The sequence below is a fragment of the Monomorium pharaonis genome, chromosome 1 (genome assembly GCF_013373865.1).
Source record: "Monomorium pharaonis isolate MP-MQ-018 chromosome 1, ASM1337386v2, whole genome shotgun sequence".
Lineage (NCBI taxonomy): Eukaryota > Metazoa > Arthropoda > Insecta > Hymenoptera > Formicidae > Monomorium > Monomorium pharaonis.
The window spans coordinates 3261441-3280960 of NC_050467.1; the positions used below are offsets into that span (position 1 = coordinate 3261441).

At 32.9% G+C, this 19520-nt stretch overlaps 3 protein-coding genes across 4 annotated transcripts; all 3 read left to right on the forward strand.

Annotated features, from left to right (window-relative positions):
- The first annotated feature begins 221 nt into the window (after positions 1-221).
- On the forward strand, positions 222-1482 carry LOC105831080 (NADH dehydrogenase [ubiquinone] iron-sulfur protein 5). Its single transcript, XM_012670955.3, has 2 exons — positions 222-366; positions 1044-1482. The coding sequence occupies exon 2, from the start codon at positions 1051-1053 to the stop codon at positions 1378-1380; it is 330 nt and encodes a 109-aa protein (XP_012526409.2). The 5' UTR covers positions 222-366; positions 1044-1050; the 3' UTR covers positions 1381-1482.
- A 694-nt stretch (positions 1483-2176) lies between these two features.
- LOC105831084 (ATP synthase subunit gamma, mitochondrial) lies at positions 2177-4618 on the forward strand. Its single transcript, XM_012670962.3, has 3 exons — positions 2177-2322; positions 3084-3630; positions 4000-4618. The coding sequence occupies exons 2-3, from the start codon at positions 3101-3103 to the stop codon at positions 4364-4366; spliced, it is 897 nt and encodes a 298-aa protein (XP_012526416.1). The 5' UTR covers positions 2177-2322; positions 3084-3100; the 3' UTR covers positions 4367-4618.
- A 1397-nt stretch (positions 4619-6015) lies between these two features.
- LOC105834782 (eukaryotic translation initiation factor 2 subunit 3) lies at positions 6016-18083 on the forward strand. 2 transcript variants are annotated; one of them, XM_012677493.3, is made up of 9 exons: positions 6044-6262; positions 8462-8525; positions 9006-9116; positions 15644-15877; positions 15953-16111; positions 16195-16424; positions 16503-16647; positions 16772-16941; positions 17613-18083. In XM_012677493.3, exons 1-9 carry the CDS (start codon positions 6191-6193, stop codon positions 17847-17849), a joined length of 1422 nt encoding a protein of 473 aa, XP_012532947.1. In that variant the 5' UTR covers positions 6044-6190; the 3' UTR covers positions 17850-18083. The 2 variants fall into 2 exon arrangements, with proteins under 2 accessions (XP_036138671.1, XP_012532947.1); XM_036282778.1 differs by lacking the exons at positions 15644-15877; positions 15953-16111; positions 16195-16424; ... (1 more) ...; positions 16772-16941; positions 17613-18083 and adding an exon at positions 10139-15290 and having other exon boundaries at positions 6016-6262.
- The last annotated feature ends 1437 nt before the right edge of the window (positions 18084-19520 follow it).

Genomic DNA, 19520 nt, shown 5'->3' on the forward strand with positions numbered 1-19520 from the left:
ATTTATATTGTTTTGTTATTAATTAATAGTTAATCTTATGAACTTGCAAACAATCATGTTTACGTTGAAAATCATTTAAAGAAATAAAAAAATAAATGGCGTAAGACGTATAAAATATTCTTAAAAAATGACATTTTTATTAAAATATAATCTTGAATAATTTTTATTCGTGCGTCTGTGATGACAATTTTGATTCTTCCGCTATCGCAAAGGCGAATTCAACCTAACCTAACTTAACATCAACACCAACGTCGACTGACGATTACGTAAACACAGGCGCAAGGTTATTTTCTATGCGTCAGGATCATTTTTCTGAATAATCGAGAGTATAAACAATTATAAAAATCGGGGCATTATCTTTCATTGGTACGTAATAGCGTTCCTTTCGTTTTTGCAAAGAGTAATAAATTACATTTTTATGTGAATGTAATTTTTCTTGTTAGTTATACTTTTTCATGTAAAAATTTTCTTCGATATCTATGTTTTTACGAGTAGATTGCTCCCAATTAGTTTCATTGCAATGAATTTACATTTAACAATGGAATGATATGACTCTTTACCATTGGCTTTCTTTCAATTATTTACAATTCCACCAAGAAATTCTTGCTTGCATTTTTAAACTGGTTTTGATCGAACTCCAATTAATCGGTGATTAACTTACATACTTGTTAACATGGACAAAATTATTTTTGTTATTTACAAAATAGAACGAAATATTGGATTATAAAAACTAGAAATTATACATTTGATAATTTTATTTTGAGAAATTTTGTTATTTGAATTGTTAATTAAATCGCCACTAAATTTAAGTTTAATTGAGAGCACTTTCACAATCTTATGAAAGAGCATGGAACTTTATCTAGGTTGGTTTTCATATACTTATATGTTTTCTAAACATGTCTAATGTTTTATAATTATTTTGGTGAAGTATATAACCAACATGTGTGTGCTACTTAAGTCATTTTGGAAGTGTTTTGGGCTTATCACGATTACCACAGAAAATATTCATATACACTACAATTTTTAAATGCTGTGCTTTTCAGGTATATCATGCTAGATCACGATAATATTGTTTGGATGAAATGGGGCGCACCTATGTTCAAGGGTCCACCCACAGATCTTTTTCTCCATGTACGTAATCTTCAGTGCAATAAGGATTGTGCACCATACGAGGTGCAGTTTATGGACTGTATGGAGGCATATGGATATCATAGGGGCAAGGAGAAATGCAGGTTAATACTTGAAGACATGTACGAATGCGTGTTTAAAGTAAAGAGGTTACGGCGCATTCACTTGATGGAGGAAGAACGAAAACGCCAGTTTAACAGTGGCGAGAGGAAGAATCGCTACGAGGAAACTCCGCCTCTCGATCTGTATTAGATTGCCATTCTCTCCTCACTGGGAGAATGCATAGTTTATGTATAAATGTATTGAACTAAATTAACTTGATAAATGATACTGGAGCGTTTTATCTGCAGAAAACCTGTAGCATTGATTTATTTGCTTGCAAATTTGTCTTTCCCTGGAAATGTTTCATCCATGAGATATAGTTGAGACTCACGTTCTGTATTATTTTTCTTTGGATATTTTTGCTATATAATATTTCAATAATGTCCACATCCACTAATATAAATTAATTTTAATCTTGATTTAACTTGCTCCTTTCTTTTTTAAGTTCTAACGATTAAAAAAAGGAATAAATTAAATTGAGATTAAATTTAAATTGATAAAATTGTGGACATGAGAAATTTAATAATAAAATCTAATAATAAAACATTTAGAATAACATAGAAGACAAAAATATAGTTCTAATTATCTGACAGATATTTGTAAAAAGATTGTTTAATTGTTATGTTACAATATATGAACATTAAAAACAAAGAGACAAGAGTGACTCATGTGTGTTTAAATAAACGAAATAAGAATAATGTCAATAAATGAGCGCTTTGAGTAATAATTTATTTATTATTACATAATCTTAAAACGCTCAACTGAATAATTAGCTCTGTTTTTATTTCATTAACATTAACATTCATTAATAATAAGAATAATATTAACTTTAATAGTTATCCAAGATGGTTTTTTCATATTTTTGTCATTTATATATAAATTATAATCATAATTCGTTTTCTTTTATCGACACTGATGTGACGAACGTGAACGCTCCGTCTAGAGACGTCTAGAGTGCGCTGAGATCGATTTTTCCGATTATTGAGAATCCACCTTGTAACTGCGTTACGTGTTCGCGGATCTCCTTCTGGGATCTGCTGATCGGCAGAGATTTTTCGGTATTCTTCTGGGCTTTCTTTTTGGAGTTGGCCGGTGAGTCTTTTTTCCCCATGTATTATCTTCGAACGGCACGTTTCGCCTTTTATCTTATTTAAGACGATCGCGGTGTCGAGCCAAGGATTTATCTCACGTTCGTCACCAGGTTCTCCGCGATTATGTAAACGGCTGATATTGTGGTTCCTACGTGCGGGAGACTGTTGCGATTCTTGACACATCGCCGTAATTTGATCCCGTTGGATCCTACGTGCGTTTTACAATTTGTTTTATGATTGAGAAAGTACACGTGTGTTTGTGTGCAGGCAAGATTTCTGACAAGAGAGAGACTGTCAGATACAGAAATGCCAGAAATCTTCCTTCGCAGATTTAATAGATCTTTCCGTTTCATTATGTTGTATCTATCAATATCATCAGAAAAATTGTGTTAATTTCTGTAAACTACTTGCATAGAACCTGATTACTATTAACTTCTGTTACACTTTATATTGCTATACCATTTCTATTTACTGTATTGATCTATGAAATATTGGATTACATGTTTGAACTATCAAATGAATGATGAAAAAATAGTGAATTAGTATCTAAAATCACTGCATTTGTCAATGAATAAATAAGAAATTGTACTAATTAATGAGCAAATAAAAACAGCTTGGTAGCTATATTTTCAAGTCAAAAATAGTATTTTAATCAAATCAAATTGGATATAAAAAAATCAATTTGCAATTTACAGTTCTTTGCAAAGGAATTATATTAACTTATTAAACATAAAATGGACTTTTAAGAATTTAAATTTGCAGGATTTTACCAGCCAACAATGCTAGGCAATCGCATGTCAACGATTCTGCGGCTTGCCACGCAGGAACAGCAATGGCAGCAACAGAGGGGAATGGCCACTCTCAAGGCAATCTCCATACGTTTGAAGTCCGTCAAGAACATCCAGAAGATCACGCAATCCATGAAGATGGTGTCGGCAGCCAAATACAATAAAGCAGAGCGTGATTTGAAACAGGCCCGGCCTCTCGGCGTTGGCACAAAAGTGTTTTACGAGCAGGCCGACATCCAGGCGCCACCGGAGGAACCAAAGAAGCTCGTCATCGCCGTGACCAGCGATCGCGGTCTCTGCGGCGCCGTGCACACCGGTGTGTCACGCAACATTCGAGATCGGTTATTGGCCGATCCTAAGGAGCGCGAGAATACAAAGATCATATGCATCGGTGAGAAGTCCCGAGCAATCCTTCAGCGGATGTTCGCCAACAACATACTCTTTGTCGCGTCCGAGGTCGGTCGTAAACCACCGACATTCAATGATGCGGCCAAGGTAGCGATACAGATAATAAACAGTGGGTACGTTACAGCTACCAGAAATATAAATCCAAACGGATTAGATAGAACATATCTAATTAAATTGATCGGAAAAAAATATAATCAAGTAACTCGAAGCAGAAACGCATCAAAAACTATTAAAAAAAATACCTATTTTCTTTAATTAGAGTCACTTAACCAAATTTTTTTGTCGGGCCAGTGTTATTTAAATTATTATTTAAAGTTAAGTTACTATTTTAATAAATTAATTTACAGTATTACCTGATATTATTCACTATAAATTTTCTTAAATTTCTATTGCTTAAGTATCTTTTGGATACATATACTTTTTTATAAGATTATACCCTTTTTTAGATGCAGCATTCCAAAATAACGACTATTCTTTTTTAGTTATTCCTTTGGCTCTGGACGCATAGTGTACAACAGGTTCAAGTCCGTGGTATCGTATGCGGTTGCCGATCTGCCGTTTTTCGATAAAACTGCGGTGACCACTGCACCAAAGCTGTCGGTGTACGACTCGATTGATGATGAGGTAATCCAGAGCTATCTGGAGTTTTCGCTCGCCTCGTTGCTGTTTTACTCGATGAAGGAAGGCGCTTGTAGCGAGCAATCTAGCCGTATGACAGCTATGGACAACGCCAGCAAGAACGCTGGAGAGATGATTGACAAGCTCACCCTCACCTTTAATCGCACTCGCCAGGCTGTGATCACCAGGGAATTGATAGAAATTATCTCTGGTGCCGCTGCTCTGGATTAAGAATCCCAGAGGGAGAATTTAGTTTATCAATTTATAGTGACGGCAAAAAATAGATTACGTTGCTGGAGAAGGAAAAGGAATGGGGAGACAAACCTGTTATGCTGCCGAAAGATGAAGTTCTCTTATTGACTTGGACGATGTTTAATTATCCGCGGAGTTGCACTGTAAACATCAAGAATATTACAAACCTATCTGTTATTTATATGTCCAAGTTGTTCAAATTTAAAACAATAAATCAATCTAATTACAAAACCACACGTTTCAGTACAGCGATAGCTACACATTTAACAAATTCTATGAAACTGATAAAAATATTTAAAACAAATGACTACATGCATTTGACTAAAAATTAAAAAGAGTGTTAATTTATGGATTTATAAATATACAGGATGTCTGAGACTTACAATATTTGAAGGAAAGTGGTTTTTAAACAAAAGTTATAGTTTAAAAGAAAGGACATTACCAAAGGATCTTACCAATAATGGTAAGATCAATTTTCGGAAAGAAATAGATTTTTTAAGATCACATTACCATTAAAAAAATGAAAGTATAATTTTTTGGACTGATTTTTTTTTCCAATATTTTTCTAGCTTTTCTGCATATAAAAATACTAGATTGATATTTATAGGACCCCCGCACAGATTTCTGCATAACACAAAAATGCATAAGGCCGGATCTACAATAGATATAGTAAGTCTTATGCCATAAGAAACTGATCAATTATAATTGCATGTGAAAAAAATAATCGAATATAATTGGTTGATTCCTTATGGCTTAAGGCTTACTACACGTATCCCTAGTCTACAATAAAGATTTAAGCTTTAAGCCACAAGAAACTGACCAATCACAGTTTATTTTTATAAGAATACTCAATTGTGGTTGGTCAATTTCTTACGGCTTAAAGCTTAAGGGCCTCCGCACAGACTTTTGCATAACGCATAACATAAATGCATAAGAAATTCGATTGGTTGAATTTACCAACTCCGGTTACCTTAACCGGTCGGTTATTCCATTGAAATTGACCAATCGCATTTGTTAATTTTGCTTAACGACAACAATCAAGGGCTCTATTCTTGAATTCATTCGCAAGAGAAACGTATTTGCAAATTCTGATCTTACAGAAAAGTTGGAAATTTATTGGCTATCGTATGGCTATTAACCAATAAACTTACAACTTTCTGTTAGAGCGAGTATTTGCGTATACGTTTCTCTTGCGAATGAATTCAAGAATAGAGCCCCTGAATTCAAGCGCTTGCTGACTTGCCGGAACCCGACTTGCGCCTGATTGCTGATTGGTCACCGCATGCGTTTGCCGAACCTCACCGCAGACATGGAGTTTTAGCATTAGAGTGCGTTGGTCTCCTTGGGTTTGCTCCGAGTAGACCCAGAACAGACAAAACAATACTAATATTTCACGTAAAATGTCCAAGCTTGATTTTCTGTACATCGTCGTATGTACGAATTGGATTTTGAAGAGATTTGGATGTAACAAGACACTCGACCAATCACGATCGAGAATTTTTGCCAACGCGGGCTTTGCTGTTGGTAACATCCGCCGCGATTGGTCGATTCCAAAATAGCTTACGTTCTTCCGCTTGTTAGGGCGCCCTCGGTGAGAACAACGGTTGGCTACAGGGCGCTGCCGCAACGCGTGAATGCATCGTGGTGAGGACATTGACCAAACGAGACAATCCGATCCAATCCGATCTCGCCGAGAACGTAGTCAGAACGACCAGAGGGGAAAGAAACGGTTCTGCTTATAGACCGGAGGTGTCTGGACTGGATAGATCTGAAAGCACCGTTGTCGGGGGAGAATCGTGGAAGATGGGCGGCGAGGAAGGACTAGGCGTAACTACCGGTCAGCCGAATCTTTACAAGCAGGATCTATCGAAACTCGTAAGTCCCGACGAGGAGTCGCGGCCGTCTTCGCGCCATTCGCCCGACGCCCCGCCACGATTTAACCTCGCTTCAGGGGCCTCGCGTGGTTTCTCCAGCGCATTGATCGCGTCCTGGTGGCGGCCGATCTCGTGCACGATGCTGCTCGGTTACCGCGCGGATTGTCTCTGGCGACAATCTCTCGTTCAGCCCTCGCGACGAAGAGAGAAAGGTCTCGTGGCATCTCGCTCTCGTTATTTCGCGGGGTCCTCGAGGGTTCTCAAATGGCGCGAATTATGGGCGGAAATTCGCGACGTGTGTCGCTTGAATTGCAATGAGTGAGAGTCAATTTTATCCCTCGTTGAGTGTGAACTGTGTAAAGGCCGTGAAGTGTTCTGAAAAAAGACAACTGCGATCGCGCGCTGTCGCGTGATATCAACATATGTTGACGACGTAACTTGGCTTTCTTCGCAATGACACGCGTCTCTCCCTTAAGATGCCAGGACGATACGGCCAAGGGATAAAACGAATATTAGGATAATAATTTAACAGATGAATTTAAAATAGAAGCGGAATAAAATAGGAAGAAATAGAAAAAATTCTGAGGCACAAAAAATAAAGGGATAAAAATCGGCCAATTGCGTCAACCGCGTTCAAAAATTTTGGTTGAATGCGAAACACGTTCACACGTTCATGTCCTTTCAAAGTCTACACTGAGAAAAAAAATTGTTGATTTGACAAAATTTTCCAACTAAATTTAAATTTTGTCAGTTCAAGAATTTATGCATTTAACTTAAATGCAGAAATTTCAATTCAAGTATCTATATAGTTAATTGAAATATACTTGAATAGACAAAATTTATTTTAGTTTAAAAATTTAGTCAAATTAATTTTTTTTTCTCAATGTACTTTTCTTTAGGCTGTGGGGATTATCTGTCATGATTTGAAAGAACAAAATGACGTCGCGCAAAATGTTTTGTCGAAATAATTTTTTGCACTTTGCGCGTACGACATTGCACCCCACTCCTAATGTACCATCGTAAGATTTGCTATTTACAACTCTACGTCTCGGAGACGTACGCCAATGTTGATGTTAGTAAAAAAAGTCAGTACTTAAAACTTAATAAAAACTATGAATAGGATCGTGCTGTAAACAGTGAATTAGAAATGTGTGATTTCAAATATATAAACAAAATATGGTTTTTTACATCTATATTTTACAAATTAATTATTGATGACAAGAGTCTTATTCATTCTTACTTAACACAGGACAATCTTGATTATTTTATTAAAACTGCAAAATTTGTTACACAGAAAGGTTTAATATAGCGATATATCATATATATTATAGTCTACATTTATATGTCACCTTTAATCGGATTTAATAACTACTGTAGTTTGTAACCAAACCAATTGTAATTGTTCTACTTGTCTGAAGAATGCCTGCGATTGGCTCACTTAAGAGCTGTGGTTGTTATTAAACTTGATTAAGGTTGATATGTAAACGTAGACTATTACATTATATATATGATATATTGCTGTATTGAAATTTTTTTTTAACGTAATCATTGAAAGAAACATACATAATTATGTTATTATTATTCAAATTTCTTACAGAGCTATTTTTTAATTACCCAGGTGATTCCACTAGTAAGATATTTCATGCAAATGTTGCAAGGGAAGTATACATAAAATATTTCAAAATAAAGACATGATAAGGTCTGGGTGGTTAAAGTGAAAGGTCTATGTGGATAAAATTTGTTTAATAATAACAAAATATATGGAATATTCTGTATAATTTATGAAACATTAAAAGTATCTTGCAAATATTTTTTTGTTCATTTTGTGAGAAATTGATTAATTGTTTATGAATCTACATTTATAAGTTACATATTTATTATTTTATTCTTTATTAAAATTTTTTCATTCAGTCCAAAAGACATGATGTCAGATATCTATATGTCATATGGATAGTAGATCTATTTTTACCTGAATTTCTTGCTTAGTTTTATCTGTCTTTTTTTTCTCTTTAATGTGAAAAGAATAAGAGGAAAGATGAACTGAACAAGAATTTCAGATAAAAAGAACAGATCTGTACGATTTATAGAATATATTTCTAGATTGGAAAGCAACAAAAATAAAAAAAACTGTTGTGATTTGATCAGTTCTCTAAAATTATTGCATTAAAAAGTACTAATGTTATTTTTTTATTTTATATAGGATGTTAGTAAATTAACTGCATTGTCACGTGAAGTAATTAGCAGACAGGCTACAATCAATATTGGTGAGTATACCTGAAGGCATTTATGCATAATATTTATGTGTAGAATACGTCTAAAATATCTACATTAAGTATATATAATGTAAACTATATATAAATACTAAATGTTAGTAATTTTATTTTTGTTATCTATATATCAATAAGCTATCCATCATCAAAGATCAAAAAATTATATCGTTTTTTAATTTTTAATATTATATATTTTTGTTTTATTAGTATGAAATTATATCTTGACAATTTTAACTTAATTTTTTGTATTGTTTTATATTATTTATAATAATTATATTACTTGTATTGTTATGATATTTGAGAAAGGTCCAAAAGATGAATACAGTTCAAACAATACGTAAATAATATAGGCGTAATCTTCAAATAAACAGTACAATTTAAGTTTTAAAGTATTTGAAGTATATAGTACTATAAATATTCTAATATTTGCATTATAAAAAATAATATACATTAATATATGAACTCTTATTATAGGCACTATTGGACATGTAGCGCATGGAAAATCGACGATTGTGAAAGCTATTTCAGGAGTACAGACTGTTCGTTTTAAAAATGAATTAGAAAGGAATATTACTATTAAACTTGGTGAGTACACTTAAATATATGAAATCTTTTTTTATATTTATTTAATTTTGAAGAAGTTTTACACAAATACAGCTTTCTGAATTTCTATGCAAAGAAACATTTTTATAATTATATTTTATATAAATATTCAATACTTTTTACAAATTCTTTAAATATTAATTTTCATGTATGAAAGGATTAAATATCAATTTTTTAAAATGAAGGTCTAGTATATGATAAAAATAATTTATATACCCGTTATTGTAAAAAAATAACGATAAATATTTAAATAAAATTCTGTTTAAATCTTGATTGAATTTTGATATAAAAATTTGATTTAAGAGGTAAGTATAGTTTTTATACTACAAAAAAGCTTTATATTATTAAGAAAATACTATCAATTAGCGACTCGGTTTTTTGTTAAGCATATGTTTTTTTGGCGTTTAATATTAAAATTATGGTATGTAGAAAATTATATTAACATTATATTAATGTTTACTAATAATTTACGCATATTCTATAACATTATACATTATTGCTTGAAATTTATTTGTAATAAAATTTTTGGTGGGGGATTTTGTATGGATGTCTCATGTGATACTCATATCACGAGAGCTAACGTTTTATTACCAATAATCCAAGGATAAGGTTTTATTATCTTTTGTTAAAATGCAAACGGTACATCATATACTTTAAAAATATGCTATGTAAAAATGCATAAAACATTTTTTTGAATTTTTTTCTTAACCCGTGACGCTACGGGTAAGATAAAAAACCTAATTTTAAGGAGAATTAGAATCACCCGCTGTCACTTATTACGTACCACTTGATCGTGACATGAACAAAGCATCCCGGTGTTATTTGTTGCTATTATTCGTCCGGCGAGCCAAAGCAAAAAGTGAGAAGGATCGTTGAGGAGAAGGAAAACTGAAACGAAACATAAGCAAAGGAAAAAAGGGGAGAGTGATCGTTCGAATTAGAAAAAAAAGGAAAACAAAAAGATGGAACGGGAAATGACGCTGTTTAAATGTTTGGCATTGCAGACGCGGCGGAATGCAGTAGCAGCGGTGAATCGGCAGATATACCTGGCAGAACCGTAGATAGCAAAACGCCAGCTGTTAGCAAAAAACGACATCTCTCCCCTGCTGGAAGCACTGACGCACCATCGTGCGCCAAGATGCCCAGAATCCTCGACAGAAGAAGGGACCGCAACAACATATCTCATCGATTGGACGGCAGACACACGCTCTGTTCCTCCTCTTCTACCTCTTCATTGGCGTCGTCGTCGTCGTCATCGTCGTCCATCTCATCGACATCATCATTTTTATTACCATTATCATCTTCATCTTCATCATTAATATCATCGTCGTCGAAACGTTTACGAACGCGACAACCAGTCATTACGCAGCAAATGCTTAAAGCATTTGATAACAGCTCTCGCACGCGTAGCAGAAGTGCGAGCGTAAAAGACCCAGGTAGTGATGGCCGGCAATCAGATTACGAAGAATCATCGTCTGATGGTAGATTGTCCGCACGAGAAGACGCTATGACTCCGCGCCTTGACTGTGGATTAAAAGAGGCGCGAGTGATGTTGCACGATATTATGCATAGTGAAAAGTATCGGGAATTAGCTATAGCGGCAACGACACCTAAGTCTTTGCCTACGTCTAGTAAGAAGACGAAGCTCTGGGAGGTAGAGAAAATTCTACAGAAACGGGAACAGAATGGGCAATCGGTATATTTAATCAAGTGGAAGAACTGGGACTCCACGTACAATACATGGGAACCATTTCGCAATCTTATCAATTGCGAGGATCTTTTACATGAGTTTGAGGAAGAGCGGCAGAAGTTGATTGATCGATTCAAAGCAACAACAAATTTCTATCCAGATGTGTGTGACGTTCAGCTCTTCCTCTATCAAATGCCTAACAAGAGCATGTCGATCGAAGATGCCACGTCTGCCGCTGCTGCCATCATCGCTCAAGATAGAGTGTACACGGAAATTCGTCGTTTTCTAAAAAGCTCGTTGCCAAACCCTAAACTGGAGGCGAAAATCAAACGGCAAATATTGCGCATGCTGTTGATTGAGTTACGACGTAACCAGCTTGAGTTGCTGCAAGACTGGGAGAATGAAATGAACAGTATTACAAAGGGCAAGCCGACGATACAGGTGGAGAACCTAGTGGATCTGGAGGGCGCACCACAGGACTTCTATTACATTGATAATTATTTGCCAGGCGCGGGTGTCATAATACCGGATGATCCGCCAATCGGTTGCGAATGTGACGGCGAGTGCGGGACTGGTAACAAGTCTGGCTGTTGTTTTGCGCAAAGCGTCACGTCGTTACCGTACACGTCGGCGCGCCGGGTACGCGTACCCTTGGGTACGCCCATCTACGAGTGTAACAAACGTTGCGCCTGTGATGCGTCAACTTGCCCGAATCGGGTGGTACAACGAGGCACTGACACACAATTGTGTATCTTTCGCACAGATAATGGACGTGGCTGGGGTGTGCGCACTCGGCGCGCGATCAAGAAAGGTACTTTCGTCATACAATATGTGGGCGAAGTGATCAACAGCGAGGAAGCAGAGAAGCGCGGCAGACAATATAATCTGACCGGTCGCACGTATCTCTTCGATCTCGATTACAACGAAATCGATGACCAGTGTCCGTATACCGTGGATGCCGCTATGTACGGCAACGTTTCACACTTTATCAATCACTCGTGCGATCCCAATCTCGCGGTTTACGCGATCTGGATTAATTGCCTGGATCCAAATCTACCGAGTCTTGCGTTATTTGCTATTAAAGACATTAAGCAGAATGAGGAACTCACTTTTGATTATATGTGCCAGACGCCGCGCGACAACGCAAAACGGCAGCAACTATTGGATGATGAACCGGAAAGCGGAAGTGCCGCTTCAAAAGAAAATAGAATGCTCTGTAAATGCGGTGCCCAGACTTGCCGGCGATATTTGTTTTAGATGGTGTTGAGCATTAATTTATTTGTAAACTAAAATAATCAGTTACAGAAAATTCCAAAAATTATAATTATGATTAATGTAATCAATTAATTATCAATTTTGCATCATTTGATTAAATTTTTGTTTAACTAAAGTTTGATTATTAAAATAAACCAAACAACATTAGCTTAAAAAATAATTTACTGTTAATTTTTAATTATTCAAAATTATATTCATAATTTTTAGAAACTATTACGAACTTAAAGAATGTTTAGTCCTACCAGTCACAGTGCTGCTATATGCTAATACTGAAGTCACTTAGAACTAAGTCAATCACTAAATCACTATCGTCTAAAATGAGTTACTGCACTTTTTCTGAGCTAATGTAAAATTAGCAAAAATAGCATAATCTTGAGTAGTTCGTTATTTTCAATTAATCGATTAAATTAATCATATATACCAAGAATTTATTTTAATCGATTTACTTTTATCGATTGATTAATGCTTAAAATTTATTTCGAAGTAACTAAAAAATGTTAATCATTTATTGTTAATCGTTATTGTATAATCAGAAACTTAATTTTTAGTCGTAATTATTAATTAATTAAATTTTGTTTATATTGGTTTTAAGGAGTATGTCTGTATAACTTTTGTGAGCATCAATTAGAAGTGACGCTTTAATTAACTTCAATCTTTTTCCTATATATATTATCAAAATTAGCAATGATTATAATCTAAAAAGGAAAAGTACACTCAGAACCGAGATAATAACTTGATCAAGCTATTATATAATTACTCAAAACTTTATAATTTTTTAAAATCCATTAATTTTTTAAATTGGATTATAATTGTCAATAAAGTTGTGAGTAATTATAAATTTATTCAAATTAAATTAAATTTGTTTTTCTTGCTAAATGCTAAAATAATATTAGAAAAGTGAAACAGTCTTTCAAAAGTAATAAATTAAAAAATTTAGGAAACTTAATAACATTAAAATTATTGCATGTTATTGTAAACATATTTTTATGATTCGCAATTGATTGCGATGATTGCAGTTTCATCTATTATTTTTATGCCTGCCAGAGTCAGATGAGACTTTAAAGTACAAACTGCAAATTTTACATTGTAGTGAGATCGTTCATTGTCGTGAATGAGTTAGAATCTATAGATGAGCATAGAAAAGAGATAAAGAAAAATAAACACTAAGAACTTAATTAAAAGATAAATGAGACTACATAGACATGTATATGTGATTATTATCATGGAATAATTATTAATGTTAAGTTTCTTGAATATACTGAATTCTTATTTGAGAAAGTGTTGCACAAAACTGTTCGTTGTGTGGTTTTATTTTACATTCTATGCTCATTTTCAGATTCAACTAATTGTACAAAAGTTAAATACAAACTTGAGAAGTATGAAATGAACATTCGTATAAGAGGCGTAGTATCGATTGACTTTTATTGTACATTAATTTTATACTTTGTATATTGTTTTTCCTTTTTCCTTCTTTTTTTTCTTAGAGAATGCAAGTATATATATTTCTTGTGTACATCCATAATATACATAATATATGTAATTACATTGTGCATGCATCAGATTTGCAGTGTCTTTTAATCAGAGATTTCAGAGAAAGTTGAGAAATCTCGTTTGTTGCAGCTTTTGAATATTAACAATTTACATTTAATTAAAAACATTTAAAGAAACAAAATTAAACGAAAAAAACAGACTCAAAAATTTAGAAGACTGTGTATGTGAATCATTTATTTGAGCATTGTAAAATTATATTAAGAAATAATAATTCTATAGTATGATAAAAATGCTAGAAACACGTACTGACACGTTTTCAGTCTCAATGTTAATCAGCATATTATAATATCAATTTTGTATATTATAGAGTTTGTATACATACAATTTATAAATATATTTTACTTTTGCTCTCGCAACACCATTTCACGGCCATTCAATAATTCGTATGTGAATACGATTAAGATTTGTATTCATAGATCAAAATTTTTGATATTGTATGTCTGGAACGCATCCGATTTAATATGTAAATTCCTCGGCCAACGTGATTAAATGTTATAATCGAAAGTGTTCTAATTTTATTCCACATATTTTGATTACTTATATATATTGTATAAATTACATGCTGATTTGATAGTCACTAGAAAATCTTTGTAAGGAGATTGGATCTTTGGAGATAAGGATGTGAATCGACTTTTTACATTCTGAATATAGTGCTAACCGACATGGCATAAGTACTATATAGTGCTGGCAATTAAATACACATAAGCACTACGCAATGCATAATGTTTAATGTTCAGATATGTGCAAATTCACAGTTTCGCAAAAGAAATCTATTATAATATTATAAATTCACAAAAGAATCTATTATACTATAACATACGTTAAAGACGTCTGTAATATAATTTAACGGTGATTGATTAAATTTTTCTGCTATGGAAATATCGGGGAAAAAAACAGTACTTATATATTCGCTTTTTTACAACAATATTATACAGTCAATAATATTAAACGTTATCGCATTGCACATGAAAGGAATGGTTTTACTGGAATATTTACAAATTTAAATAGATTTAAAAATAATTTATGTTAAATCATCAAAATAATTACGAAGAATATTCGAGTACGATAAGCAATACCGTAAAAAGTTTTGACGTTTTAGCAATTAACTTGATCTTATATATTTTGATTATTTAACAAAATTATTTTTAGATTTGTTTCCGCACAGTTAAATCTTAGATATTTTAATAAAACTATAATATTAAACAACTAACTAAGAATTTGTCATCCTATTTTTTGTTTATATCAGAATGTGAATCGTCGGTAATTTTATAGTTGTAAAAAATAAATTGTTATTTTTAAGTTGTATTCTGTTTTAGAGCTTCGGGATCGTTTTGGAATCGTATAAAATGTGCTATTGTATTTTTTTTTAGAGAGAATCTCACTTGGTGAATATTTTTCTACATTTTTTCAGATACAACAAAATTACACTACACACACACACACACACACACACACACACACACACACACACACACACACACACACACACCAGTGAGCATAGCACTACACATGTAAGTCGATTATAAGAGATGAAAGAATAGTTAAGAGAAAGCGTAAGGTTCCTGTAGAATCTTATGAGATTCATGCACACGTCGTTGTTTTATCGATGAATGAAAATAAAATCTCTTATACGAGGCAAATTATGTTTTGTCTTTGACATAAAATTGATCTATTATTGCAGAAACTGTATGGCATGTTACATATCAATTTATAACCAAAAAAGTGAAAATATGAGAACTATCTAAAAATTTATATATACATACATTTACACATATATCATACATACATACATGCATATATATATATATATACATATATGCTTTTTGAAATTAAAATTTTTATGAACTTACACCGAAGAGAATTTTATTTTTAAATTCAACCAGAAACATTCACATCATTCGTTAGGTTCTTTTTATGAAAGAAAGTTCTCATAAGCTCGAAAAGAAAAAAGACGAGTTGGAGAAACGAATTGTTTGATTATTCTTTTTTTCAGGATATGCAAATGCGAAGATTTACGAGTGCGATAATCCAAAATGCCCTCGACCTGGACGTTTTATATCTGGTGGGTCTAGTAAGGATGATTCCTTTCCTTGTTTGCGTCCGGCTTGTCAAGGAAGATTTCAATTGGTTCGACATGTCTCCTTTGTTGATTGTCCTGGACACGATATTCTTATGGCGACTATGCTTAACGGAGCGGCTGTTATGGACGCCGCTTTGCTTTTGATCGGTAAATTTTTTTGGCGTTGATCGTACAATTTTTTTTTTTTTTTTTTATATAATAAATTGTTCTATTAAATTGCAGCTGGCAATGAATCATGCCCGCAGCCTCAAACATCAGAGCACTTGGCAGCTATCGAAATTATGAAACTTAAGCACATAGTTATCTTGCAAAACAAAATTGATTTAGTTAAAGAAGCACAAGCCAAGGAGCAGTACGAGCAAATTTTAAAGTTTATTCAAGGTATTAGTTATTTTTCATTATTATGAGTATAAATAAAATGATGTACATACGTGTTTGTTAGCATAATTTCTTTTGGAAATTAGGGACAGTGGCGGAAGGTGCTCCAATAATTCCGATTTCGGCACAACTAAAGTACAATATTGAAGTATTGTGTGAATACATTACCAAGAAAATTCCGGTACCAATGAGAGATTTCACGTCAGAGCCTCGATTGATCGTTATTCGATCTTTTGATGTGAATAAACCAGGCTGCGAGGTGGACGACTTGAAGGGCGGCGTCGCTGGTGGTAGCATCCTCAGAGGAGTGTTGAAAGTATGAATTAGATTAGTCTAAAATTTTTGATTATGATTCAATTTGAAACGTGTATCATGAATAGCATCTTCATCATAGGTCGGCATGGAAATTGAAGTTCGTCCAGGATTGGTGTCCAAGGATAGTGAGGGCAAGCTGACTTGTCGTCCGATATTTTCGCGCATTGTATCTTTATTTGCCGAACAAAATGAATTGCAATTTGCTGTACCTGGTGGTTTAATTGGTAAATAATATTTATTCTAGATTTTACTTACTGTTTTATGAACGGAATTGTAGTAAGTTCTAATTTTTAGTAAGTATTATATAAGAGTAATAGATTGGTTTTTTTTTATTTTTTTATTTTTTAGGTGTCGGAACCAAGATCGAACCTACTCTGTGCCGTGCTGATCGTTTAGTTGGACAAATTCTTGGAAGTGTCGGCGCATTGCCACAGATATTCATCGAGTTGGAAATCTCGTATTATTTATTGAAACGTTTATTAGGTGTGAGAACCGAGGGTGATAAAAAGGGCGCGAGAGTAAGTCCATTTGTATCATTCTACACGATCATTAAAAATCCATATTTTATTATTCTAAAAGTAACGTATTTCTGTATAATTGCAGAATTGGTTTTAAGATCACTTTAAATTAGCATTTCTTTAAATATTACAAAAGTTTTGAGGTTATAAAGAATATATTTTGTTGTTCTGATATAAAGTCGGTTTTCTGTTTAACTTAAAAGAATTGATTAATGTTAACTAAGATTAATTTTTAAAAATCATTTAAATTTATGACTCACCACAGTACACACATCTTTCAGAAAGCTTCCTCTACTCTAAGATGTTGTGCTGTATGGGAAATTACTAACTGCAAATCTTAAAACTAATTATTTTATTGTTTTCCTTGTTTATTTTTTGCAAATTATATTTATACGTATAATATATAATTTTAAATTAATAATTACATGATATTTTTTACACAATTAAAATAATAAAATCAAGTTAGAGATAATCATATTTTTAAGTTTTAAAATTGTGGCAATTCAAAAATTTAATTGATCGATTTTTTAAAACTAATTTGAGATTGAGAAAACCATAAATTTGGTAGGTCTACTTATATATAACTAATTAAATTTAGCTTGATTTGTTTCTAAAAATATACTTTTGTAAATAAAAAGATTTTTTTTCTCACGTAAATATCTCAATGGTAGGTACCGAAACTATCGAGGGGAGAAGTATTGCTCGTTAACATCGGATCGTTAAGCACCGGTGGCAGAGTGCTGGCTACCCGTGCTGACTTGGCGAAAATCAGCTTGACGAATCCGGTGTGCACGGAAATCGACGAAAAAATTGCATTATCTAGACGAGTGGAAAAGCATTGGCGTCTAATCGGATGGGGGCAGATTTGCGGTGGTCAAACAATAGATCCTATTTTAGATCGGAAATAATGCCGATACTCGAGGGGTTCAATTTCCCTCAAGTACATTATTTCTATAATCTATTCACAATGCCACAGCTGGTTTTGTGTAATATTTGTAATAAAAATTTGAAGCTAGTTTCGCCAAGATTAATGTCTCATCCACCCAATTACTACAGTCTAAGTTGGATTCTATGTGTATGACAATTTTTAAAATTATTTATATATTGATTTAATCATTTATGAATAAATAAGATGAATTAAATATTTTGGAGTGCGATCCACTTGATACTACAAATGCTTTGAAGCATTCTTTGCTTAGCCAACTTGTAAAATTCTTTATTCTGATTGGTCAATCAAATATTTCGAATCATATATATATATATATATATATATATAAAGCCTCAAATAAATTGTACCTTTGAACAATCCGTTAAATTCTAGAAGACTTCTACGTGTTTTTTTTTTGTTTTGTTTTAAATCTATATAAATTTGGATTCCACTAAAAAATTTGTAAGCAAAACTAGTATTTAGAAGTAAAAAGGGTTGTTTTTTTTCTAGTCAGCAATAGAATAAAAAAGGATATAAAAATTGAAGGTAGAAAAAAAATAAAGACCTTTTACTGACAACTAATAAATGATTTTGACGTATTTTTGTTGAATAATTATAATACATATAATTATTATTTTAGTGAAACTGTTTATTAATTTACTCGAAAAGATAGAAAGATTATTTATTTATTAAATACTTTTTAGTAAAGAAGAACAAATTTTATTTCTACTTTAAATTTTTTTATATTTTTTAAATATCCTATCCTATCACTTAGTTTTTCAAAAAAGGTAACTATTTTTACTTTTCAATATTAATTGTAGTCTAAAAATTTTTATTTAGGAGTTACAAAGATTTAAAACGAAAAAATTTGCGATTTAATGGATAAATACATCGTCTTCAAATTACAATTAAAGAATGCTTTTCTAGCTCACTGTCTAACCCCCACTGAGAGGCAATGAGCATTTTGTGGTTGTTAGTCGCATGTATAAGAGGTCAGGAAAATATCTGTCAAAGGCTTTTAATTGACGAAAATTATTTTAAGTGTGTGTATATGAAATGAAGAATTGAACTTAAGATTATCAATTACAAATGCCGCTCCCGTAGCTACATCTCATTTCAGACTAATATTCCACAATTGTTTTCAATAAGTAATTACATAGAAATTATTAGATAAATATAAAAGTTAATGTTACTTCAGTTAAAACGAACAATACTGGTTATTAGCAATATCAATTTCGACGTAAAACGCGATAATGTAAATAACAAATTTCCGCATGCTGTAAAAACTTTGTATTTTCGTGTCATGTTTATTTTCTGTTGCGATCGTAAGACTTGTTGAGGTGATGGTATTTGCAATGGTTTGAAACGATAAGCAAAACATAACATAATATCGTTAGATCGCCAACGTGACACTGCAGTCAAATCGAAGTAAAAATGAGCAACCAAGTGATCAAATCGGCACCTTAGAAAAATGTTAAATGAGATTTTAATACTTTCGTAAGTGATAAATTATATGGTTCACAATTACAACATTGACAACTTCAATAATGTCATAATTATGTGCGATTGTCAACCGAATTTCATCCCTCTCAAAAATGATCCCAGAGCGGTGGACCAGAGGGTGTTTGTCTTGAACACATTGAATTATTCA

Coding starts and splice junctions, on each gene's coding strand:
- LOC105834782 (XM_036282778.1), top strand. CDS start 6,191: ATGGGCGGCGAGGAAGGACTAGGCGTAACTACCGGTCAGCCGAATCTT. Junction 6,263..8,461: donor AGCAGGATCTATCGAAACTC/GTAAGTCCCGAC, acceptor TATTTTATATAG/GATGTTAGTAAATTAACTGC. Junction 8,526..9,005: donor ACAGGCTACAATCAATATTG/GTGAGTATACCT, acceptor CTCTTATTATAG/GCACTATTGGACATGTAGCG.
- LOC105831080 (XM_012670955.3), top strand. CDS start 1,051: ATGCTAGATCACGATAATATTGTTTGGATGAAATGGGGCGCACCTATG.
- LOC105831084 (XM_012670962.3), top strand. CDS start 3,101: ATGCTAGGCAATCGCATGTCAACGATTCTGCGGCTTGCCACGCAGGAA. Junction 3,631..3,999: donor ATACAGATAATAAACAGTGG/GTACGTTACAGC, acceptor ATTCTTTTTTAG/TTATTCCTTTGGCTCTGGAC.